Here is a 26,500-nt window from a genome sequence, read left to right as displayed (position 1 = left end):
ATACACAAGACTAGACCCGTAATAACAAGTGCACACTAACACGGTAACATGCAAGCTGATACAACAGAGCACAGGTCCTCACAAGACCAACAGAAATGGAACAATAATTGACAAGGACAATGTGGAACAGAGGGCACATATTTACACCTACTTATCAGGGGGAATGGGAACCAGGTGTGAGTAATGAGACAAGAAAGTCCGGGGTTGGTGAACAGAATGAGCAGCAGTACCGGTGGAGAGCCAGACCCGGTCGGCAGGCGAGAAAACAGGCGCCTCACTGCGATGGCGGTCGGCCTAATTCTGCGCATACTCAGCTCAAGGTAGAAAATCTGAACCACTCCCCTGGCCGGTCCTGAGTAACACCTCAGGAACATGCCCACTTCCTGATTGACCCTTTCCACCTGCCCATTTGCTTGAGGACGGTACCCGGAGGTGAGACTGACCGTGACCCCCAGGTGATGAGAACGGTGGTGTTCCCCTGGGAGGGGGGAAGGTCAGTGACAAAGTCCACCAAGAGGTGAGACCAGTTTCATTGTGGAACCGGCAGGGGAAGGCACTTTCCATAAGGGAGGTGTCTGGGTGTCTTACACTGGGGACAGATGGAGCAGGAAGAGACGTAATCCTGGATGTCTCTAGCCAAGGTGGGCCACCAGTACCTCTCAGTTAGGCAGGCGATGTTATGACCTATCCCAGGATGACACAACACCGTGTGTGCCCAGGTAAGGAGTCGGTCCTGCACACCCGTGGACACGTTGTCGCAGTCCTCTGGGCAATGTGCAGGTGCTGTTTCCATACGCAGGACCTGCGGTATGTCGACGTCCATGTCCCACACCACTGGCATGATTATACGGGATGGAGGGATGATGTGGGTCTCCTCTCCCTGCCTCTCCCCTGCGTCATAGAGGTGAGACAGGGCATCCGCATTCTTGTTCTTCGAGCCTGGCCTATATGAAAGCGTGAATTGGAACCTGGTGAAGAATAGAGCCCATCTAGCCTGTCTCGGGTTTAGCCTCTTCGCTGCCCTGATGTACTCCAGGTTGCGGTGGTCCGTCCACACCAGGAAAGGGTGTTTGGACCCCTGCAAACCAGTGCCTTCAGAGCCTTCAAAATAATTTTTAAAAAACTATTGATGTAGCTATGAAATCTAACTCAACATTTAACTACTACAAAATAATTTAAATTACAACAAATAAAGTTTAACTTACTCGTTCTTTGCTGTCCAGTGGCACCACAAGTAGGCATTTGATTTGCAACTCATCACATGTGGCTTACTGTACTACAGAAACAATGCTAACCAAACAACAGTGTGCAGGGCATGCACACTGAATTAAAGGTTAAATACACTAATGTGGTTTAAGCAATGTTGTGAACACAGATATTACAATGTAGTTGTTTTTCTATAAATAAATAAATTAAAAGGTGTTTTAAAAACAGGGTAAATCAGAAAAAAGTGAAATATCCGAAACTTGAAAAAACTCAACCAAGACAATGGAATTAGGGTAAAAAACAGAATTAGGCAAAAAAAATGAAAGTTGACTGTGTCTTCCTGCTGCACAGCATTTTGGAGAAAGTTGAGGTCAGGTCCCAATATTGTCTATGCCCCCAAGAGGGAAAGAGGTTGGGTCATCCTAGAAATGTTTTAGAGTATTATAATACATACAATTAACAGATGCTTTTATCCAACGCGACTTACTTACTCGTGCATACAATTTTACCTATGGGTGGTCCCGGCAATCAAACCATCTATCCTGTCATTGCAATGCTCTGCTGAAATGACAAGGTTATAAATGCTTTGTGATGCCTCAATGTAATATGATTCATAGATCCTTTACTAAGCATTGCTTATGACACCCTTTATAAAGCACAGGTTTATGTCATATTTGGCCTAGTGGGTTATGTCACATTTGACACACAGTTAAGCCACATGTATGTGATAACATGTTTTTAGACATTTTTGCAAATGTATTGCAAATTAAATACAGAAATATGTAATTTACATAAGGGTCCCAATTTTCACTTTTTTTCATTTGAGTTGATGTTAGAGAATGTCAGCTTTTATTTGAATGTATTTTCATACATACAGTGAACCCTTCATAGAGGATGACATGTGGTTATAGATGATATGTGACACATTGATGTAGTGTTTATAAAGGCTTTATGAAGTCTTTATGAAACATTTATAAGATGCTTGTGATATAAAATAGGATCCTTTATGTAAATGAGATATTTCTGTATTTAATGTGCTTTCACATTGTTTTCACTTTGTCAATATGAGGTGTTGCATGTAGATGATGAGAAAAAAAGTGTTTTCGTACATTTTGAATTCAGGCTGTAACACGATAACATGAGGAATAAGTGAAGTGGTATGAATATTTTCTGAATACTCTGTATTCAGGGAGTTTCCTGTAATGAAAGGCTTTGGTATTATTCAGACAGATGGTCTCTTCTCAGTTTGGCAGAGACACACTTTCACCTAACACATAAAGATCAGATATATGTTGTCTTAATTGAACATAAATAATTATCTTTCACATAGAATGAGTCAAGTCATCCCTCTCAGACACAGATTGTATACTTCAGTACCATCCTATGGCCAACGCACTTACTGAAAGCAATCCCTGCCCACTGGGCACAGACGTAAATTCAATGTCTACACCACGTTGGTTGAAAAGAAACAATGTTGATTCAACCAGTGTTTGCCCAGTGGGTGTAAAACTCTCAATGCAACTTTTTAGTTTAGGAAATTTTCATATATATATCTGTTTTCCCATTTAGAAATGAAAACACCTTATGGATCTAGCCCCCCCATTTAAAGAAGTCATACGTATTTGGACACCTTCACTTGTAGTGTGTTAAATGTAGTAACCTTTTAAACGTAATGTTCTGTTAAATTATGTATTTAGATATTGGTTCTATTACCCTGTAAATAGTCTATGAACTGCTCTTAGTCTGTGTCACTCTGACAATGCTCATCCATATATTCATATATTCTTAATTCCAGTTCTTTACTTAGATTTGGGTGTATTAGGTATTTGTTGTGAGATTGTTACATATTGCTGCACTGTCGGAACTAGGTGCATAAACATTTCTTTACAGCCGCAATAACATTGAATAAACACATGTTTTTGACCAATAACATTTGATTTGATTTCTACTGAGTGACTGAAATCAGTCACTGCCAACAAGGATGCTGTCAGTTTCAGACAAACACGTTACTTCCTTCAGCACACTACTACTAATAAAATGTTCAATATATTTCCTTTAACGTCCTCTGTGTTGTGTGCTTATTGTTTATCCATTGATATGTTCTAGGTCATTTTGAGAACTTAAGGAGCATCAGGTACTGCTGGAATATCTACCAATAGCATGTCCATCTTTTTGTGATAAATTACACTGGTCACTGTTCAAAACATTTATAAAGAATAGTCTTTACTTTAGATTAGGGGAAAAACTACTTTACTAATGAGTATTGAATGGTAAAAATACATTTATTAAACATCTTTGGAATGATCTATTGAATCATATACTATAAAAGTTGTTTATAATTATGTGAATTACCTGTTAACTAAAATAAATATTGGATTAATGACAAATGAATAAACAATTTACTAATCAAATATACATTTTTTAGTGTGATACCCACTCTCTATATTCCTTCAGAGTAAATAGCATCTGAGAGAGCTACTCTGGTGTGACCCCTGACCTGGCAACAGTGATGTTGTGAGCGTAGTGGTACTGTTCGTACACCAGTATGTTGACATTGAAGTGTCTGCTGTGGTCTACTGCACTCTTGTGCTGAAAAATTCATGTGTAACTGTAGTAGTTATTTATAAATGTGAGAATACCTAGCTGAATAACATTACACAAAATGGGGCGTAATATTAAATGGTGAGCAGAATGAAAATTCCTTACAAATGGTTTATTACTGAATGTTATTATAATGTGTTACCCATAATTGCATGTTCTTACATTTTACGATCAACTACTTGCACAATACTGAATTTATTTAGACCTAGACTTTATCTGATATCATGCAGTATTTTACATTTCAACTTTACTACTCTTGATGAAGACATTGTGTCACAATTGAGCCACTAGAGGGAGATGTTAAACTACAAATAGAATGACTCATGACGTCCTCAAAATGTACTATTAGAATGCTCACTATTTATCATTGAATAACACGGAACAACCACAACCTGAGGTATTTGGAGTACACAATCCACAATGACAACATTGTCCTTTATAAGCTTATGCCTTCTTATGCCTTCTCCAAGTCATTCCATTCCAATCCAGACAAATCATTCTGTATCAACACTACATGCATCTATGATGACAACACTGAGATAAGTCAAGTCAGTGTATTGTTACATGAAATAATTACAACAATTGAAGAACAAAACTATATCAAACCTATCTTTGCCGAACTAGGGAATCATATTATAGGAACTATGAATGTCTTATCTTTAAAGTTAAAATAAGTTTAGTTGTCACTTTAAACCATGGATAAAGGAAAGCATAAATTATTGGATTAATTAAGGAATTAACAAATGCCAGAAAACTGATTAAATATGATAAGAAATTATCACTTAAAATGGAAAATGAATAGAAAACAAATAGTGTTGGAATCCAACAAATGAAATAGTTGAAAACAACAATAGATAGAGTTTTTGCTGCTTTTCTCTCAGACTTATTTGCCTGTACAGTTTTAACACCAGTCACACTGGCAGCCTCTTTTGAAAATACCTTTCTGGACTGTGATCTGGCCACCACAAAGATTTTCATATAAAGTGTTATAATAACAGAGCACGGGACAACCATTGTAATAACAAGGTCAGTGAAATTAACCCAGATTGACCCTTCAAAAGTAGTACATTCTTTCAAACACCTACTTGGTACCTGTACATTGACAAAGTTTTTTACAATAGCAGCACGGTATATGATACAACAACACCAGGTAATGGAAATACAACACGTGATTCTTGTTATTGTTATTTTAGAGTGGTACAATAAGGGATCACACACAGCAACATAGCGGTCTATAGATATCAAGACCAAATTGCCCAGAGATAAAGAAGTACATACAGAAGCAATGTAGATCTGAAACACACAGAAATGTTCCCCAAAACCCCAGCATGATTCCATTATTGCTACAGTCATTACTGGTATCACAATCAATCCCACCAGGAGATCTGATGCAGAGAGAGAGACTATGAGCAGGTTGGTTGGAGTGTGGAGCTGCTTGAAGTGAGAGATGGAGATGATCACCAGTAGGTTCAAAAATACTGTAACTGCTGAAATCAATGAGAAGAAGATGTACAGTGTTATGTAGATAGATGTCGATAGAAAAGCCTTTATGCAAGAAGAGTTTCTGTCCTGAAAACAGTATTGAACATCTTCATGTTTCTCCATTTGTAATAAAAAGTAAAAATGCTGAGGTCCTGCTCCTGCTTGGTCCTGTGTGTGACCCTGTCAGGTCCGCCTTCTGACAAACTCTGAGCTCTGCCTCTCTATTTATCCCTGAGTTACGAACAGAAACTCCCCTCCCTGGAGTCTCTCTGCACACACACACACACACACACACACACACACACACACACACACACACACACACACACACACACACACACACACACACACACACACACACACACACACACACACACACACACACACCACCACCACAACCACCAACGAAACACACACAAATTAACAAATGGTTGGATAAACAAATAATTTGTGAAAGCATGATGTAACGTATGACAGGATTGGATGATGCTGTGACCACCTAGCCTGATGAGGGCATGGTCAGTGTGTAGGAAAGTTGACAATAGGAAGTTGATGAGATGCTAATAGCAAATGCAATCAAAATAGTGGCATTCGACAGGAACATTCCATAGACTATAAAAATGTCGATCTGAACTGAATTATTAATAAATCCCGTGTCTGAGCCGCTGAATTGCGACTCCACTTTGTCTCTATACTGACATGTTTCCTGTTTGTGTCACACCCTGATCTGTTTCATCTGTCAATGTGATTGTGTCCACCCACCTCTGGGTGTCGCCCTTCTTCCTCATTATCTCCTGTGTATTTATACCTGTGTGTTCTGTCTGTCTGTGCCAGTTCGTCTTGTTTGTTTAAATCAAATGTATTTATTTATATAGTCCTGCTTGAAGTGAGAGATGGAGATGATCACCAGTAGGTTCAACAATACTGTAACTGCTGAAATCAATGAGAAGAAGATGTACAGTGTTATGTAGATAGATGTCGATAGCAAAGCCTTTCTGCAAGAAGAGTTTCTGTCCTGAAAACAGTATTGAACATCTTCATGTTTCTCCATTTGTAATAAAATGTAAAAATAGTGAGGTCCTGCTCCTGCTTGGTCCTGTGTGTGACCCTGTCAGGTCCACCTTCTGACAGACTCTTAGCTCTGCCTTTCTGTTTATCCCTGAGTTACTGATAGAAAGAAAAGGTACATTTTCTCCAATTCAAATCATATGAAACCACATTTTATTCTTTGCTGAACAGTGAATTGCGTACTTACAAGCCGTTAACCAACAATGAAGTTTTAAGAAAAAATAAGTGTTAAGTGAAAAATAGATAAGTAAAAAAATAACAGTAAGAAATAATTAAAGAGCAGCAGTAAAATAACAACAGCTAGGCTATATACAGGGGGTACCGGTACAGAGTCAATGTGGAGGCTATATACAGGGGGTACCGGTACAGAGTCAAAGTGGAGGCTATATACAGGGAGTACCGGTACAGAGTCAATGTGGAGGCTATATACAGGGAGTACCGGTACAGAGTCAATGTGGAGGCTATATACAGGGGATACCGGTACAGAGTCAATGTGGAGGCTATATACAGGGGATACCGGTACAGAGTCAATGTGGAGGCTATATACAGGGGGTACCGGTACAGAGTCAATGTGGAGGCTATATACAGGGGGTACCGGTACAGAGTCAATGTGGAGGCTATATACAGGGGATACCGGTACAGAGTCAATGTGGAGGCTATATACAGGGGGTACCGGTACAGAGTCAATGTGGAGGCTATATACAGGGGATACCGGTACAGAGTCAATGTGGAGGCTATATACAGGGAGTACCGGTACAGAGTCAATGTGGAGGTTATATACAGGGGGTACCGGTACAGAGTCAATGTGGAGGCTATATACAGGGGATACCGGTCCAGAGTCAATGTGGAGGCTATATACAGGGGGTACCGGTACAGAGTCAATGCGGAGGCTATATATAAGGAGTACCGGCACAGAGTCAATGTGGAGGCTATATACAGGGGATACCGGTACAGAGTCAATGTGGAGGCTATATAAAGGGGGTACCGGTACAGAGTCAATGTGGAGGCTATATACAGGGTATTACGGTACAGAGTCAATGTGGAGGCTATATACAGGGGGTACCAGTACAGAGTCAATGTGGAGGCTATATACAGGGGATACCGGTCCAGAGTCAATGTGGAGGCTATATACAGGGGATACCGGTCCAGAGTCAATGTGGAGGCTATATACAGGGGGTACCGGTCCAGAGTCAATGTGGAGGCTATATACAGAGGATACCGGTCCAGAGTCAATGTGGAGGCTATATACAGGGGATACCGGTCCAGAGTCAATGTGGAGGCTATATACAGGGTATTACGGTACAGAGTCAATGTGGAGGCTATATACAGGGGGTACCGGTACAGAGTCAATGTGGAGGCTATATACAGGGGATACCGGTCCAGAGTCAATGTGGAGGCTATATACAGGGTATTACGGTACAGAGTCAATGTGGAGGCTATATACAGGGGGTACTGGTACAGAGTCAATGTGGAGGCTATATACAGGGGATACCGGTCCAGAGTCAATGTGGAGGCTATATACAGGGGGTACCGGTACAGAGTCAATGTGGAGGCTATATACAGGGAGTACCGGTACAGAGTCAATGTGGAGGCTATATACAGGGGATACCGGTCCAGAGTCAATGTGGAGGCTATATACAGGGTATTACGGTACAGAGTCAATGTGGAGGCTATATACAGGGGATACCGGTCCGGAGTCAATGTGGAGGCTATATACAGGGGGTACCGGTACAGAGTCAATGTGGAGGCTATATTCAGGGAGTACCGGTACAGAGTCAATGTGGAGGCTATATACAGGGGGTACCGGTACAGAGTCAATGTGGAGACTATATACAGGGGGTACCGGTACAGAGTCAATGTGGAGGCTATATACAGGGGGTACCGGTACAGAGTCAATGTGGAGGCTATATACAGGGGGTACCGGTACAGAGTCAATGTGGAGGCTATATACAGGGGATACCGGTACAGAGTCAATGTGGAGGCTATATACAGGGGGTACCGGTACAGAGTCAATGTGGAGGCTATATACAGGGGGTACCGGTACAGAGTCAATGTGGAGGCTATATACAGGGGGTACCGGTACAGAGTCAATGTGGAGGCTATATACAGGGAGTACCGGTACAGAGTCAATGTGGAGGCTATATACAGGGGTACCGGTACAGAGTCAATGTGGAGGCTATATACAGGGGATACCGCTACAGAGTCAATGTGGAGGCTATATACAGGGGATACCGGTACAGAGTCAATGTGGAGGCTATATACAGGGGGTACCGGTAAAGAGTCAATGTGGAGGCTATATACAGGGGGTACCGGTACAGAGTCAATGTGGAGGCTATATACAGGGGGTACCGGTACAGAGTCAATGTGGAGGCTATATACAGGGGGTACCGGTACAGAGTCAATGTGGAGGCTATATACAGGGGGTACCGGTACAGAGTCAATGTGGAGGCTATATACAGGGGGTACCGGTACAGAGTCAATGTGGAGGCTATATACAGGGGGTACCGGTACAGAGTCAATGTGGAGGCTATATACAGGGGGTACCGGCACAGAGTCAATGTGGAGGCTATATACAGGGGGTACCGGTACAGAGTCAATGTGGAGGCTATATACAGGGGGTACCGGTACAGAGTCAATGTGGAGGCTATATACAGGGGATACCGGTACAGAGTCAATGTGGAGGCTATATACAGGGGGTACCGGTACAGAGTCAATGTGGAGGCTATATACAGGGGATACCGGTAAAGAGTCAATGTGGAGGCTATATACAGGGGATACCGGTACAGAGTCAATGTGGAGGCTATATACAGGGGATACCGGTACAGAGTCAATGTGGAGGCTATATACAGGGGGTACCGGTACAGAGTCAATGTGGAGGCTATATACAAGGGGTACCGGTACAGAGTCAATGTGGAGGCTATATACAGGGGGTACCGGTGCAGAGTCAATGTGGAGGCTATATACAGGGGATACCGGTACAGAGTCAAAGTGGAGGCTATATACAGGGGATACCGGTACAGAGTCAATGTGGAGGCTATATACAGGGGATACCGGTACAGAGTCAATGTGGAGGCTATATACAGGGGGTACCGGTACAGAGTCAATGTGGAGGCTATATACAAGGGGTACCGGTACAGAGTCAATGTGGAGGCTATATACAGGGGGTACCGGTGCAGAGTCAATGTGGAGGCTATATACAGGGGATACCGGTACAGAGTCAATGTGGAGGCTATATACAGGGGATACCGGTACAGAGTCAATGTGGAGGCTATATACAGGGGATACCGGTACAGATTCAATGTGGAGGCTATATACAGGGTATTACGGTACAGAGTCAATGTGGAGGCTATATACAGGGGATACCGGTAAAGAGTCAATGTGGAGGCTATATACAGGGGATACCGGTAAAGAGTCAATGTGGAGGCTATATACAGGGGATACCGGTACAGAGTCAATGTGGAGGCTATATACAGGGGGTACCGGTACAGAGTCAATGTGGAGGCTATATACAAGGGGTACCGGTACAGAGTCAATGTGGAGGCTATATACAGGGGGTACCGGTGCAGAGTCAATGTGGAGGCTATATACAGGGGATACCGGTACAGAGTCAATGTGGAGGCTATATACAGGGGATACCGGTATAGAGTCAATGTGGAGGCTATATATAGGGGATACCGGTACAGAGTCAATGTGGAGGCTATATACAGGGTATTACGGTACAGAGTCAATGTGGAGGCTATATACAGGGGGTACCGGTACAGAGTCAATGTGGAGGCTATATACAGGGTATTACGGTACAGAGTCAATGTGGAGGCTATATACAGGGGGTACCGGTACAGAGTCAATGTGGAGGCTATATACAGGGGATACCGGTCCAGAGTCAATGTGGAGGCTATATACAGGGGGTACCGGTACACAGTCAATGTGGAGGCTATATACAGGGAGTACCGGTACAGAGTCAATGTGGAGGCTATATACAGGGGATACCGGTCCAGAGTCAATGTGGAGCCTATATACAGGGTATTACGGTACAGAGTCAATGTGGATGCTATATACAGGGGGTACCGGTCCAGAGTCAATGTGGAGGCTATATACAGGGTATTACGGTACAGAGTCAATGTGGAGGCTATATCCAGGGGATACCGGTCCAGAGTCAATGTGGAGGCTATATACAGGGGGTACCGGTACAGAGTCAATGTGGAGGCTATATACAGGGAGTACCGGTACAGAGTTAATGTGGAGGCTATATACAGGGGGTACCGGTATAGAGTCAATGTGGAGACTATATACAGGGGGTACCGGTACAGAGTCAATGTGGAGGCTATATACAGGGGGTACCGGTACAGAGTCAATGTGGAGACTATATACAGGGGATACCGGTCCAGAGTCAATGTGGAGGCTATATACAGGGTATTACGGTACAGAGTCAATGTGGAGGCTATATACAGGGGGTACCGGTACAGAGTCAATGTGGAGCCTATATACAGGGTATTACGGTACAGAGTCAATGTGGATGCTATATACAGGGGGTACCGGTCCAGAGTCAATGTGGAGACTATATACAGGGGGTACCGGTACAGAGTCAATGTGGAGGCTATATACAGGGGGTACCGGTACAGAGTCAATGTGGAGACTATATACAGGGGATACCGGTCCAGAGTCAATGTGGAGGCTATATACAGGGTATTACGGTACAGAGTCAATGTGGAGGCTATATACAGGGGGTACCGGTACAGAGTCAATGTGGAGGCTATATACAGGGGATACCGGTCCAGAGTCAATGTGGAGGCTATATACAGGGGGTACCGGTCCAGAGTCAATGTGGAGGCTATATACAGGGTATTACGGTACAGAGTCAATGTGGAGGCTATATACAGGGGGTACCGGTCCAGAGTCAATGTGGAGGCTATATACAGGGTATTACGGTACAGAGTCAATGTGGAGGCTATATACAGGGGGTACCGGTACAGAGTCAATGTGGAGGCTATATGCAGGGGATACCGGTCCAGAGTCAATGTGGAGGCTTTATAAGCTTATGCCTTCTTATGCCTTCTCCAAGTCATTCCATTCCAATCCAGGCAAATCATTCTTTATCAACACCACATGTACCTATGATGACAACAGTGAGATGAGTCATGTCAGTGTATTGTTACGTGAAATAATTACAACACCTGTTGAACAAAACTATATCAAACCTATGTTTGCAGAACTAGGGAATCATATTATTGGAAAAATTAACGTCTTAATATAAGTTTAGCTGTCACTTTAAACCATGGATAAAGGAAAGCATAAATGATTGGATTAATTAAGGAATTAACAAATGACAGAAAACGGATGAAATATGATAATAAATTATCAATTAAAACAGAAAAGAAAAAGAAAACAAATAGAGATGGAATCCAACAAATGAGATAGTTGAAAACAACAATAGACAGAGTTTTCGTTGCTTTTCTCTCAGACTTATTTGCCTGTACAGTTTTAACACCAGACACGCTAGCAGCCTCTTTTGAAAATACCTTTCTGGCCTGTGATCTGGCCACAACAAAGATTTTCAAATAAAGTGTTATAATAACAGAGCACGGGACAACCATTGTAATTACAAGGTCAGTGATATTAACCCAGATTGACCCTTCAACAGTAGTACATTCTTTCAAACACCTACTTGGTACCTGTACATTTACAAAATATTGTATATTAGCAGCACGGTATATGATACAACAACCCCAGGTAATGGATATACAACACGTGATTCTTGATGTTGTTATTTTAGAGTGGTACAATAAGGGATCACACACAGCAACATAGCGGTCAATAGATATAATTACCAAATTGCCCAGAGACAAAGAAGTACATAAAGAAACAAAGTAGGCATGAAACACACAGAAATATTCCCCAAAACCCCAGCATGGTTCCATTGTTGCTACAGTCATTACTGGTATCACAATCAGTCCCACCAGGAGATCTGACACAGCCAGAGAGAGGATGAGCAGGTTGGTTGTAGTGTGGAGCTGCTTGAAATGAGAGATGGAGATGATCACCAGTAGATTAAAAAATACTGTAACTGCCGAAATCAATGAGAAGAAGATGTACAGTGTTATGTAGATAGATGTCGATAGCAAAGCCTTTCTGCAAGAAGAGTTTCTGTCTCGAAAACAGTATTGAACATCTTCATGTGTCTCCATTTGTATTGAAAAGTAAAAATGCTGAGGTCCTGCTCCTGCTTGGTCCTGTGTGTGACCCTGTCAGGTCCACCTTCTGAGAAACTCTGAGCTCTGCCTCTATATTTATACCTGAGTTACTGACAGAAACTCCCCTCCCTGGAGTCTCTCTGCACACACACACACACACACACACACACACACACACACACACACACACACACACACACACACACACACACACACACACACACACACACACACACACATCACCACAACCACCAACAAAACATACACAAGTGAACAAATGGTTGGATTAACAAATCATTTGTGAAAGCATGATGTAATGTATGACAGGATTGGATGTTTCTGTGCCCACCTAGCCTGTCCTTCAGCCTGACTGATCATTAGAGATGAGAGAAAAGGTGCATTTACTTAACAGAGCATTTTAATGGGGAAAATATAGCATGGGTGATGTTTTGGTCACTCAAAGGCTTTTTAGTTTGGAAACTGTGTAAAACTAAATGTTTGGGTCGATGTCAGAGCTCAGTTTGGACCATAATCCACAAACTCAGGAAACATGATGGCACGCCACAAGTCAATTGGTCAGTGTGTAGAAAAGTTGACAGTAGTGAAGTTGATGAGATAGCATACATTTATGGTGTACATGCTAATAGCAAATGCAATCAAAATAGTGGCATTCCATAGGAAGATTCCATAGACTATAAAAATATCAATCTGAACTGAATCATTAATAAATCCTGTGTCTGAGCCGCTGAATTGCGATTCCACTTTGTCTCTATACTGACATGTTTGTGTCACACCCTGATCTGTTTCACCTTTCTTTGTGATTGTGTCCACCCCCCTCCAGGTGTCACCCTTCTTCCTCATTATCCCCTGTGTATTTGTACCTGTGTTTCCTCTCTGTCTGTGCCATTTTGTCTTGTTTGTTTCCGCACTTTGGCAACGGAGAGTGCGTGGAGCCCAGAAGCATTATTCGACATGTTCTTGCACGGCGTCTCGGAGGAGGTTGAGAACGAGCTTGCGGCTCAGGAGATACCCACAGATCTTGGCTCACTCATCGCTTTGACCATCCACATCAATGGGCGATTGCTGGAATGACAAATGAGCAGGGAATTCGATGTCACTCACTCGTCCAGAAATTCCACCTCGCCTTCGAGCCATCCTGGAAGTCCCCGACAGTCCCGTGGCCGAGAGCACTCAACGATTCCGGACCTTCCTCAAGAGTCACCGAAAAGGGCAGAGGCACTGTTTCCCGACACCATGCAACTAGGCAGAGCTGGGCTGTCACAAGCAGAACGGCAACACAGGATCAGGACAAGGAGCTGTCTGTATTGCGGGACTTTTGGTCATTTTATATTATAGTGCCCGGTACAGGACCAGGCTCTCCAGGGAGTGAGTACTCTGGTGGGCCATATGGAGAACTTTTCTGCTTGTCATTCTGCTGTGGGGGTACCAGTCCAAATCTCTCTGGGTTCTCATTGACTCAGGGGCCGATGAGAGCTTTCTGGACGCCACACCGAGCTGAACATCCCCACTCAGCCCCTCTCCATTCCCATGGATGTTAGAGTGCTGGACGTGCGCTCTATAGGTCGGGTCACCAATAACACCACTCCCATCAACCTACGTGTGTCAGGGAAACAGAGCGAGACCATTCAGTTCCCGCTCATCACGTCCCTCCAGATTCCCATGGTGTTGGGATTCTCCTGACTCCAGCGACACATTCCACTCATCAACTGTTCTACGGGTGCTATCATGGGCTGGAGTTTGTTCTGCCATGCCCCGGGGGACGTCTGTACTCATTGTCGGGACCAGAGACCAAGGCTATTGAGAACTAGACAGTGTCTCCTGACCCCTCCTGTCTCAGCCTCCAGTATTTATGCTGCAGTAGTTTATGTGTCCGGGGGCTAGGGTCAGTTTGTTATATCTGAAGTACTTCTCCTGTCCTATTCAGTGTCCTGTGTGACTTTAAGTGTGCTCTCTCTAATTCTCTCTTTCTCTCTTTCTTTCTCTCTCTCGGAGGACCTGAGCAATAGGACCATGCCTCAGGACTACCTGACATGATGACTCCTTGCTGTCCCCAGTCCACCTGGCCGTGCTGCTGCTCCAGTTTCAACTGTTCTGCCTTATTATTATTGGACCATGCTGGTAATTTTTGAACATTTGAACATCTTGGCCATGTTCTGTTATAATCTCCACCCGGCACAGCCAGAAGAGGACTGGCCATCCCACATAGCCTGGTTCCTCTCTAGGTTTCTTCCTAGGTTTTGGCCTTTCTAGGGAGATTTTCCTAGCCACCGTGGTTCTACACCTGCATTGCTTGCTGTTTGGGGTTTTAGGCTGGGTTTCTGTACAGCACTTTGAGATAATAGCTGATGTACGAAGGGCTATATAAATACATTTGAGTTTATTTAGATTGGGGACACCCTAGCTACAGGATTTAAACGTCCCTCCTCCTCTCCCGCTGGCGCAGGGTTCTTCTTCGTGTAGAAGAAGGACAAGACCCTGCAGAAGTGCATTGACTGCTGGGGACTACTGGGGACAACTGAAGAACCGTTATCCGCTAACACTCATTTCCTCAGCCTTCAAGCTGCTCCAGGGGACCACTGTCTTCTCCAAGCTGGGTCTACGAAATGCCTACCAAATCAGGCGTTTCGTAGTGTGCTGAAGGAAGTAATGTATTTGTCTGAAAATGCTAACATTCGTGTTTGTTGGCAGTGACTACCAAAACCAAAGTGTGGATTGCAGTCAGTCATTAGAAATCAGATCAAATTCAATTTTATTGGTCACATACATATGGTTAGCAGATGTTATTGCATGTGTAGCGAAATGCTTGTGTTTCTAGTTCTGACTATGCAGTAATATATAACAAGTATTTTAACAAATTCACAACTACCTGATACACACAAATGTAAAGGGATTAATAAGAGTACGTACATATAAATATATGGATGAGCGATGGCCGTGCGGCATAGGCAAGATGCAGTAGATGGTATAGAATACTATATATCCTACACAACTCATCTCATATGTATATGTTAACATTTTTGAAGTAGCGTTATTTAAAGTGACTAGTGATACCTTTGTTAGTGATGGCTGTTTAACAGTCTGATGGCCTTGAGATTGAAGCTGTCTTTCGGTCTCTCGGTCCCACCTTTGATGCACCTGTACTGACCTCGCCTTCTGGATGATAGTGGGGTGAACAGGCAGTGGCTCGGATGGTTGTTGTCCTTGATGATCTTTTTGGCCTTCCTGTGACATCAGGTGCTGTAGATTTCCTGGAGGGCAGGTTGTTTGCCCCAGGTGATGCGTTGTGCAGACCACACTACCCTCTGGAGAGCCTTACGGTTGAGGGCAGTGCAGTTGCCGTTGCAGGCGGTGATGCAGCCCAACAGGATGCTCATGATTGTGCATCTATAAAGTTTGAGTGTTTTAGATGACTAGCCAAATTTGCAGCGACCACGTTGTTTTGCTTCGGCCTCTGGGATAAGATTGCATGTCCAGGGGGGAGGTCCGAACAAAGTATCTGTTTCAGGAAAAACGTATTCCTTGTCATAATGATGGTAAGTTAACATCGCTTTTATATCCAATCGTTCTTCCTTATGTAATCCTTCCTAACATAAAGAATCCTTCCTTTCTTTATGTAATAACACTTGAGATTATCTGGGCTAACAATGTAAGAAACAAGACATTAAAAAACAAAGAACTGCATAGTTTTCTCAGGACCAGAAGCGAGGCAACTTTCTGTCGGCGCCATCGTTTTAACATCAATGACCAGACCCTGCGGCCTGCTGCGGATATGAGGGGGATGAATGGAAGACCGACTTCAACACAGCCAGCGGCCACTACGAATATCTGGTCATGCCCTTTGGCCTCGCCAACTCCCCTGCTGTGTTCCAGGCTCTGGTGAACGATGTTCTTTGTCTACATTGATGATATTCTGGTCTTCTCCCGCTCCCCCGAGGAACACGTGCTCCGTGTCCGATAGGTTCTCCAGCGCCTTCTGGAGAACTAGTTGTTTGTCAAGCAGGAAAAGTGAGTTCCATTGCTCCACTATTCCTTTACTGGGCTACATCATCTCTGTTGGGAGTGTCCAGATGGACCCCGAGAATGTGAAAGCTGTGGTGGAATGGCCTCAGCCTACGTCCAGGGTGCAGCTGCAACACTGCAACACATCCTGAAGTCGCCAACATTTATTGTCGCTTTATCCGAGGTAACAGCACCCTGGCCTCCCTCTCTCTGCCCTCACCTCTGCAAAGGTTCCGTTCACATGATCCATGGCCACTGACCGGGTGTTCTGGGACCTTAAAAACTTCTTAACGACGGCTCCGATCCTGGTTCATCCGGACACATCCCGTCAGTTCGTGGTGGAGGCCAATGCTTCGGATGTAGGAGTGGGGGTTCTGTCCCAAAGTTCTGCCCGGGACCTTAAGCTGCATCCCTGTTCCTTCTTCTCCCACCGCCTCAACGCCACTGAGAGGAAAAATTGCCGAAGTTGTTCAAATTCTTATGAATTCTTCAAATTGGGGGATTAGATACATAAGGTGTCTTCATTTCTAAACAGTAAAACAGAAAGTGCATTCGGAAATTATTCAGACCTCTTGACTTTTTCAACATTTTCTTACGTTACAGCCCTATTCTTAAATTTGTTGCATTGTTTTTTCCCCTCCTAATCAATCTATGCACAATACCACATAGGCTTCAAACATGAAGATATAAAACTGTATTTTTTTGTGAAGAATCAACAACAAGTGGGACACAATCCTGAAGTGGAACGACATTTATTGGATATTTCAAACTTTTTTAACAAATCAAAAACTGAAAAATTGGGCGTGCAAAATTATTCAGCCCCTTTACTTTCAGTGAAGCAAACTCTCTCCAGAAGTTCAGTGAGGATCTCTGAATGATCCAATGTTGACCTAAATTACTAATGATGATAAATACAATCCACCTGTGTGTAATCAAGTCTCCGTATAAATGCACCTGCACTGTGATAGTCTCAGAGGTCCGTTAAAAGCGCAGAGAGCATCATGAAGAACAAGGAACACACCAGGCAGGTCCGAGATACTGTTGTGAAGAAGTTTAAAGCCGGATTTGGATACAAAAAGATTTCTCAAGCTTTAAACATCCCAAGGAGCACTGTGCAAGCGATAATATTGAAATGGAAGGAGTATCAGACCACTGCAAATCTACCAAGACCTGGCCATCCCTCTAAACTTTCAGCTCATACAAGGAGAAGACTGATCAGGGATGCAGCCAAGAGGCCCATGATCACTCTGGATGAACTGCAGAGATCTACAGCTGAGGTGGGAGACTCTGTCCATAGGACAACAATTAGTCGTATATTGCACAAATCTGGCCTTTATGGAAGAGTGGCAAGAAGAAAGCCATTTCTTAAAGATATCCATAAAAAGTGTTTAAAGTTTGCCACAAGCCACCTGGGAGACACACCAAACATGTGGAAGAAGGTGCTCTGGTCAGATGAAACCAAAATTGAACTTTTTGGCAACAATGCAAAACGTTATGTTTGGCGTAAAAGCAACACAGCTCATCACCCTGAACACACCATCCCCACTGTCAAACATGGTGGTGGCAGCATCATGGTTTGGGCCTGCTTTTCTTCAGCAGGGAATTTTTTCAGTTTTTGATTTGTTAAAAAAGTTTGAAATATCCAATAAATGTCGTTCCACTTCATGATTGTGTCCCACTTGTTGTTGATTCCTCACAAAAAAATACAGTTTTATATTTTTATGTTTGAAGCCTGAAATGTGGCAAAAGGTCGCAAAGTTCAAGGGGGCCGAATACTTTCGCAAGGCACTGTATTTAGTTCAGTTCTATGCACCCCATCATTGTGAGTTTTTTTTGTGACACATGTCTTTTCGAAGCTCTGTTTTTCCTGTAACAATGCCTTTTTCACTAACAATGCCTTTTGCCTATTCCCTGCCTGTACTTTAGCCTATCGGGTTTCCTGTTATCGAACTATTGCCTAATCTCCCGGACGACGTTACTAGCCTTTTCCGTGCCTGTACTGATGCCTTTTTGGACCCCCTGTGTTTGACCTTCTGCCTGACCCTGGACCCAGCTAGATGCCCCCTCCTGTGGTTGTCACATCTGCTCCTGCCACCCCCTCTTGTGTTCATCCAGTGTCTCCTTGACCTGCAAGCACTTCCCCAGTTCTCTCTCTCTCTCTCTCTATCTCTCTCTCTCTCTCTCTCTCTCGCTATATATATATATGTATATATATGAATTTCACATGATTGTTAGTCAAAGATACACTAAATACACAAAGTATCAAAACACCCCTTCAAAAAGTGGATTTGACTAGTTCAGCCAAACCCTTTGCTGACAGTTGTATAAACTCCAGCACACAGCCATGCAATTTCCATAGACAAACATTGGCAGTAGAATTGGCTTACTGAAGAGCTTTGTGACTTTCAACGTCATAGGATGCCACCTTTCCAATCAGTCAGTTTGTAAAAATTCTGCCCTGCTAGAGCTTTCCCGTTCAACTGTAAGTGCTGTTATTTTTTAATGGAAGCATCTAGGAGCACAATGTCTCAGTCGCGAAGTAGTAGGCCACACAAGCTCACAGAACGGGAAGGCCGAGTGCTGCAAAACGAAGCGATTAAAATTCCTCTGTCCTCAGTTGCAACACTCACTACCGAGTTCCAAACTGACTCTGGAAGCAACGGCAGCACAATAACTCTTCATCAGGAGCTTCATGAAATGGGTTTCGATGGCCGTGCAATGCCAAGTGCCGAATTGAGTGGTGTAAAGCACTCCGTTATTGGGCTCTGGAGCAGTGAAAAAAGCGTCTCTGGAGTGATGAATCACACTTCACGAATCTGGATTTGGCGGATTACATGAAAACGCTACCTGCCCCAATGCATAGTGCCAACTGTAAAGTTTGGTGTGGGTGGAATAATGGTCTGGGGCAGTTTTTAATGGTTTGAGCTAGAACCCTTACTTTCAGTGAAGGGAAATCTTAACACTACAGCCATGAGATTTTAACACAGCATACCATGACATTTTAGACTTCGTGTGAGGTTGATACGATGGGAGAGGAAAGTGCAAGGATGCAGCTGTTGGTCATGGGCCGAACACTGGACAGGACAGCCCCCACTCTGACGTCTGAAGCGTTGTCCACCCCCACGAACTGCCAATACGGATCTGGATGGATTAGGATGGGGGAGGACGGCGCCCCACATCAACATATTTTTCATAAAGCACAAGCTTCACAAAATCACAAATAGCGATGAAATAAATCACTTACTTCTGAAGATCCTCCTCTGTTTGCAATCCCAAGGGTCCCAGCTACAAAGTGAATGGTCGTTTTGTTAGGTAAAATCCTTCTTTATATCCCAAAATGTCTTGTTTTTTTGTCAGAAACACTATAGAGAGCATGTAGGATTGAGACTTGAGTGAATTTATGGTAGGTTTTGTCTGAAAACCTACCTCTTCGTGAGTATATTGATTAATGCCACTCCCCCCCCCCCCCCTTATCTGCTCAATGACTAAAATAGACATTTGTAGCAGAGGTGAGTCAGACTCATGCTCTGGTGATGAGGTAGCCCTGCCTGGAACTTCTAAATCAGTGTCACCCTCGGTCCAAGAGGGACTTTCCTCTTTTACTATTGGTTAATATGTTGGTTATCCACTCAGGATACTACGGTTCAGATCCCTCCTTTGACAGAGTCATGATTCAGTGGTGGGATTCTTGACCTGTGCAGGAAAGACTTGTTTAGGGGTGAGGGTTGTACTGAGGCTGAGACCTAATGGAAGTTGTACTCACACAAATGACGATAGAGCTGTACTTAGGTTCACTTTGAATGTTTATGCTGTTTTAGGGCCTTATTAGGTCCCTGGAGTAACACCTTTAATTGGTGGAATTCCTTAGAGTTTTAGACCTCATTCACAGAGCACAGGTTGACTTCTGCTGATGTAATATGCTCTCTAAGAACCATACTGTTGTGGTAGTGTGCTGAAGGAAGTGATGTGTTTGTCTGAAAATGCTAACATTCGTGTTTGTTGGCAGTGACTACCAAAACCAAAGTGTGGATTGCAGTCACTCATTAGAAATCAGATCAAATCTAATTTTATTGGTCACATACCGATGTTTCTAGAAGAAAATGAAACGCACACCTATTAAGACGAGGTGCTGGCTAGCGGAGTAGAAACTTGAAAATAAAAGAGAGCCGCACACTCTAGGAGCTCAGATGCAAAAATGTAATACCAACGTTTCGACAGGACAGAGTGTGCAGCTCTCTTTTATTTTCAAACATACAGATGTTTAGTAGATGTTATTTCAGGTGTAGAGAAATGCTTGTGCATCTAGTTCGGACAGTGCAGTAATATCTAACAAGCAATATCTAACAATTTCACAACAAATACTTAATACACAGAAATCTAAGTAAAGGAATTAAGAATATATGGATTATCGAAAGTTCTTAAGAATGTTCTTAACTTATTTGCCTAATTAAATAAAGACAAAATAAAAAATAAATAAAAATGGTTTCCAGCTGCACTAGGTCACTGGTCATTAGTCTCCAGCTGTACCAGGTCATTGGTTTCTAGCTGCATTGGGTCACTGGTCTCCAGCTACACTAGGTCATTAGTCTCCAGCTGCACCAGGTCATTAGTCTCCAGCTGCACCAGGTCATTGGTCTCTAGCTGCATTGGGTCACTGGTCTCCAGCTACACTAGGTCATTAGTCTCCAGCTTCACCAGGCCATTGGTCTCTAGCTGCACTAGGTCTGTTTTCCTCAGCATTAGTCATCTCTCAGTCCCTAGCCCATTTGGGTCATCAAGCTCCTTCTCCACTAGGCTCAGAGGCTCCACTAGCTCTACTATTCTCCAAGTCCAGCGTCAGTTTCTCTGTCAAGTTCAATGTCGTTCTCAATGTCAGGTTCAGAGTCATTTTCCCTGTCAGATTCAGATTCATCCTCACTGTCTCCAGCCCTGGTCAGCCCTCAGTCCACTGCTCCGCCAGGCTGTAGGTTCTCTTCCCCACTAGGTTTGCAGCATCTGCCCTCAGTTGGTGGGCATCCCCGAGCCAGAGTCAGCAAGAGACAGCTCCCTCAGTGCACATGCCAAACCACCTGCCCTAGATCTAGGCCCTTGGTCTCCCGTTGCACTAGACCCAGAGTTATCTGCTCCTCTAGCTGTGCAGTTAGACAGATCACAGCCCTCAGCCTGCACCCAGTCACCTGTACTAGCACTATATAATATGTTCCCTGCTTTGCTAGGTTTACAGCTTCCCACTATACCTGGCTTGCAGTCCTCAGATTTAGTAGTGGGTTCCGAGTCCCCTGCCCTGTTAGGCCCTCAGCTCCCTGATCTTGTGGAACTACCATTCCCTGACCCGTGGGGCCTGCTGTCTCTAGTTCTGGGGGGCCTCCCACCTCCTGCCTTGGACAACCCTCAGCCCTTCCCACATGGGAAACCTCCTGACCTCATCTCTTGGGCCCAGCTGCCCCCTTGCTCCAGATCGCTGATGATCCTCGCCCTTTGGTCCCCACATGTTCCAACATGGGTATCAGCGCTTTCAGCAGTTTTGAAAGATTCACCAGCCTTAGCTGTCAACAACAGTTGTGGCTGGAATGTCAAATTTCTCCGCCGCAGCAGGCGATCCACCTGCTTCAGCTGTGGCCAGCCTCTGGCGTTGCACTCAGCTACTAAGGATGGGGCCCAGCAGCCCTGCACCAGCTGAGTTAGAGGACCCTCCCCCACCCGCGTGGTGTTCCATCGGTCGGCCCCAGGACTGTCTCCACATATCTATGTATGCCATGCATTTTCTGCAGGGTTGGATTTGGCACGCTAAGAATAAGCTTCCCCCTGAGGCATGTGGCTTTTCAGAGACTTTGGGCTTTTAAATAATGTGGCCCCCATTAGAGACTTTGACTTTGACTTTCTTGACTTTGCGACGGTAAAAAAAGCTTTCCTGCTTCTCTCTACCTAACTTCTCCTCACAGCTCAGCTCTCTGCTCAGCCTACCCAAATTATCCCTCACCAATCTTACCCCTTCAATTCCCAACCAATAAGATTGCGCATCGCATCTGGACACTGCACCCACCCACTCAGGTCATAAGTGTTATCATCGTCCGACGGGAGAAGGCGCACAATTTGGAGGACTTTTTACTGTCGACAGCAACATATCAGAATTTTGACCGTGCCCAATTTTTCAGTTTTTGAGTTGTTAAAAAAGTTTGAAATATCCAATAAATGTCGTTCCACTTCATGATTGTGTCCCACTTGTTGTTGATTCTTCACAAAAAAATACAGTTTTATATCTTTATGTTTGAAGCCAGAAATGTGGCAAAAGGTCGCAAAGTTCAAGGGGGCCGAAAACTTTCGCAAGGCACTGTACACATTCATAGATATAGTTATGTGTGTTTCCTGTCCTCTCTGAGGTCACCAAATGGAAGACACTAGTCATACCTGTCCCTTAAGTGTTCACGGACTATTCGCACCTTCTCACAAGTGGACATTTTGTTTCATATTCTCATTTTGGGGATTTAGGAGTTTGCCATTTGAAATCCTTTGTTCTCTCTGTGTCTCTCTTTCTGCATGGTCAGGGTGTCACGAATCTCGCCGAAGATGGTGCCTCTTCCTGTTCGGGCGGCGCTCGGCGGTTGTCGTCGTTGGCCTACTAACTGCCACCGATCCCCTTTTCTGTTTCATTTAGTTGTGTCTGATTTGTTGCACCTGTTTTGTGTTTAGGTTTGGTAGTGTGCTATTTAAACCCAGTAGGCCCGCCGGCTTTTGTGCAGGCTTGTTTTTCTGTTTGTGGTGGTTGATTATTCTTGTGGTTTCTTTTTTCCGATCAGTTTCGTCCTGTTTGTTTGGACTGGGACTTTACGAGCTCTTGTGTGTGTGGCGTGACCGTCTCTCTGTTTTTTTGGAATATTAAAGATCCACATCTTTTGAACTACCCTGCTCTCTGCGCCTGACTCCTACACTCACTACTTATTGTAGCTTATTGTAGGAGTCAGCAGGAGCAGCGACCACCCCTCTTCCATCGATGGAGGAGCGTGTCCTCCATCACACAGCCGTCCTCCATCGGATCGGTTCGGCGATGGACCTGATGATAGAGAGGATGTAGCGATGGGAGATGAGTGGTCTCCCGACATCCACCCCAGCTCCCCCACAGACGACACAATCCACTCCTCCAACGTCATCGTCTGGTTCCGGCCCGACGGAGTACGATGGAACGGCGTCTGGTTGCCAGGGTTTTTTGCTCCAGCGTGAGCTCTACCTGGCTACCGTGTGTCCGTCTCCCTCGGGTGAGGAGAGTGTGAGCCTCCTCGTCTCCTGTTTGATGGGTAGAGCCCTGGAATGGGCCAATGCTGTCTGGAATGGACCAGACTCGGCTCGGGACCACTACCCGGAGTGAGCGACTGTTCCACCTCAGACAGGAGACAAGGAGCACGCAGGACTTCGCCTTGGAATTCCGGACCTTGGCTGCTGGTGCGGGGTGGTATGACAGGGCCCTGATGGACCACTACCGATGCAGCCTCCGGGAGGACGTCCGCAGGGAGCTAGCTTGTCGGGACACCACACTCTCCCTCGACGAGCTTATAGACATGTCGATCCGACTGGACACCCTGCTAGCTGCCCGCGAGCGTTCAGAGGGGGTCCTGTCAGTTCCACCTCTCAGCCCTGCTGCTCCAACTCCGATGGAGTGAGAGGAGCTGCATCTAGGGGGACCGGAGAAGGAGGCTCCTCCTGCACCTACTGCGGCCAGAGAGGACACACTTCGGACCGGTGCTGGAGGAGTCCGTCGGGGAGTCGAGATGGCAGGCGGAACACTTCTCGGCCACCCCAGGTGAGTAGGCACCAAACTCACCCAGAGCTCCCTGTTGGTCACATGTTTTTATTTATTTCCCCATAGGTTTTCCCTCTCTCCAGCATTAGGCGCTAGTCGAATCAGGCGCAGCTGGGAGTTTTATGGATCGCGAACTCGCCGTAAGTTGCGTATTCCGTTGGTGCAGATAGACCCACCTTTCCCTATGCACTCCTTGGATAGCCGACCGTTAGGGTCAGGGCTGGTCAGGGAGGCCACGATTACGCTGGACATGGTAAGATCATAGGGGGGATCATAGGGAGGTGGTGTTTGGTTATTCTTGTGGTTTCTTTTTTCCGATCAGTTTCGTCCTGTTTGTTTGGACTGGGACTTTACGTGCCCTTGTGTGTGTGGCGTGACCGTCTCTCTGTTTTTTTGGAATATTAAAGATCCAAATCTTTTGAACTACCCTGCTCTCTGCGCCTGACTCCTACACTCACTACTTATTGTAGCCATGACACAGGGGGAATGGGGAAGCCATGATCTATACCCAGAAGGGCCACGTCATGACAATACTGTATTGAGACCCAATCACTAGTCACTTTAAACAATGCCAATTTAAATTATACCATTTTAATAATGTTTACATATCTTACATTACTCATATCACATGTATATTTCTGTATTTTATCAAATTTACTGCAGCTTGCCTACGTTGCTCGGCCATTGCTCATCCTTATACTTCTATGTACATATTCTCATTAACCCCTTTAGATTTGTGTGTATTAGGTAGTTGTTGGGGAATTGTTAGATTACTTGTTAGATTTATGTGTATTGGGTAGTTGTTGGGGAATTGTTAATTACTTGTTAGATATTTCTGCACTGTTGGAACTAGAAGCCGAATTATTTCGCTACACTTGCATTAACATCTGCTAACCATGTGTATGTGACCAATACAATTTGATTTGATTTGTAACTGTTAGTAAAATAGTTATTCACATCAAATCAAATGATATTTGTCACATACACATGATTAGTAGATGTTAATGTGAGTGTAGGGAAATGCTTGTGCATCTAGTTCCGACCATGCAGTTATATCTAACAAGTCATCTTTCCTAACAACTTCACAACAACTACCTTATGCAAACAAGTGTAAAGAATATGTACATAAAAATATATGAATGAGCGATGGCCGAACAGGATAGTCTCGTGGAAATTTCCTCTATTTACCAAATCATGGGAGTAAACCACACACACAAGTCAGAGTTAGTTATCAAAGTCCATCTTTAATTATATGAGCTCTATCACAACCCTGTGACTCTCAGATCGATTCAGTGTCTAACCATGAATTCTCTGAGAGCCCCTTCCACATTACAATAGCCTTTTGACTTTCAACAGTTCAGTATCTCTAATGAAAAGTTGAGAGTCCCCACACAACGGCAAAATGGGACACTTTATAGCAAAGATACACAGGATAAGACAGCATCGGCATAATTCATTGTTCAGCTTTGTCTTGTCTCTCAACCTCAGAACCATAAACCAATCCTCCATATCAACAGGCATATATCAAATTATCATTTAGATACAACCAATTCTAAATACAACCAATCCTGGACAAGCTCACACAGACACACTGACTGGCACACAGACATTGTGGAACAAAATATATGTTTACACATGATGACACTTTGACCTCTCCCCTCTCTGCGGCCCATGCAACTTAGTCTTGACATAGAACAGATAACTGCAACCTCGCCACAGTATTATACAAAAATACCATTCTGATGAGAAGTAACTTACACACATTTGATGAATATAAAACATCTTACATATGTTACCAACAAATTCTGAATCTTCCACGACAATAGGCAAGATGCAGTAGATGGAAGATATACATATATATCTATATATATATACATATGAGATGAGTAATGTAGGGCATGTAAACATTCTTTAAAACGGAATTGTTTAAAGTCGCTAGTGATACATTTATTACATCAATTCTTTAATTATTAAAGTGGCTAGAGATGAGTCAGTATGTTGGCAGCAGCCACTCAATGTTAGTGATGGCTGTTTAACAGTCTGATGGCTTTGAGATAGAAGCTGTTTTTCAGTCTCTCGGTCCCAGCTTTGATGCACCTGTACTGACCTTGCCTTCTGGATGACAGTGAGGGGAACAGGC

The 26,500-nt window shown here is 44.1% G+C and overlaps 2 protein-coding genes across 2 annotated transcripts; both read right to left on the bottom strand.

Moving 5' to 3' along the window:
- Positions 1-4,449: 4,449 nt before the first annotated feature.
- Positions 4,450-5,412, bottom strand: LOC149972899 (trace amine-associated receptor 13c-like). Its single transcript, XM_090216318.1, has one exon. It carries the CDS (start codon positions 5,410-5,412, stop codon positions 4,450-4,452), a length of 963 nt encoding a protein of 320 aa, XP_090072444.1.
- A 6,179-nt stretch (positions 5,413-11,591) lies between these two features.
- Positions 11,592-12,539, bottom strand: LOC149972898 (trace amine-associated receptor 13c-like). Its single transcript, XM_090215085.1, has one exon. It carries the CDS (start codon positions 12,537-12,539, stop codon positions 11,592-11,594), a length of 948 nt encoding a protein of 315 aa, XP_090071211.1.
- Between the last annotated feature and the right edge of the window lie 13,961 nt (positions 12,540-26,500).

Source organism: Oncorhynchus mykiss, chromosome 22 (genome assembly GCF_057628025.1).
Source record: "Oncorhynchus mykiss isolate SJ-2025 chromosome 22, ASM5762802v1, whole genome shotgun sequence".
Taxonomy (NCBI): Eukaryota; Metazoa; Chordata; class Actinopteri; order Salmoniformes; family Salmonidae; genus Oncorhynchus; species Oncorhynchus mykiss.
The sequence above is the reverse complement of the archived record's forward strand: the minus strand, read 5'-3'. Positions and strand labels throughout refer to the sequence as shown.

What these genes read in the sequence shown, in the direction of transcription:
- LOC149972899 (XM_090216318.1), bottom strand. Translation starts at nt 5,412, where the DNA reads ATGGAGAAACATGAAGATGTTCAATACTGTTTTCAGGACAGAAACTCT.
- LOC149972898 (XM_090215085.1), bottom strand. Translation starts at nt 12,539, where the DNA reads ATGGAGACACATGAAGATGTTCAATACTGTTTTCGAGACAGAAACTCT.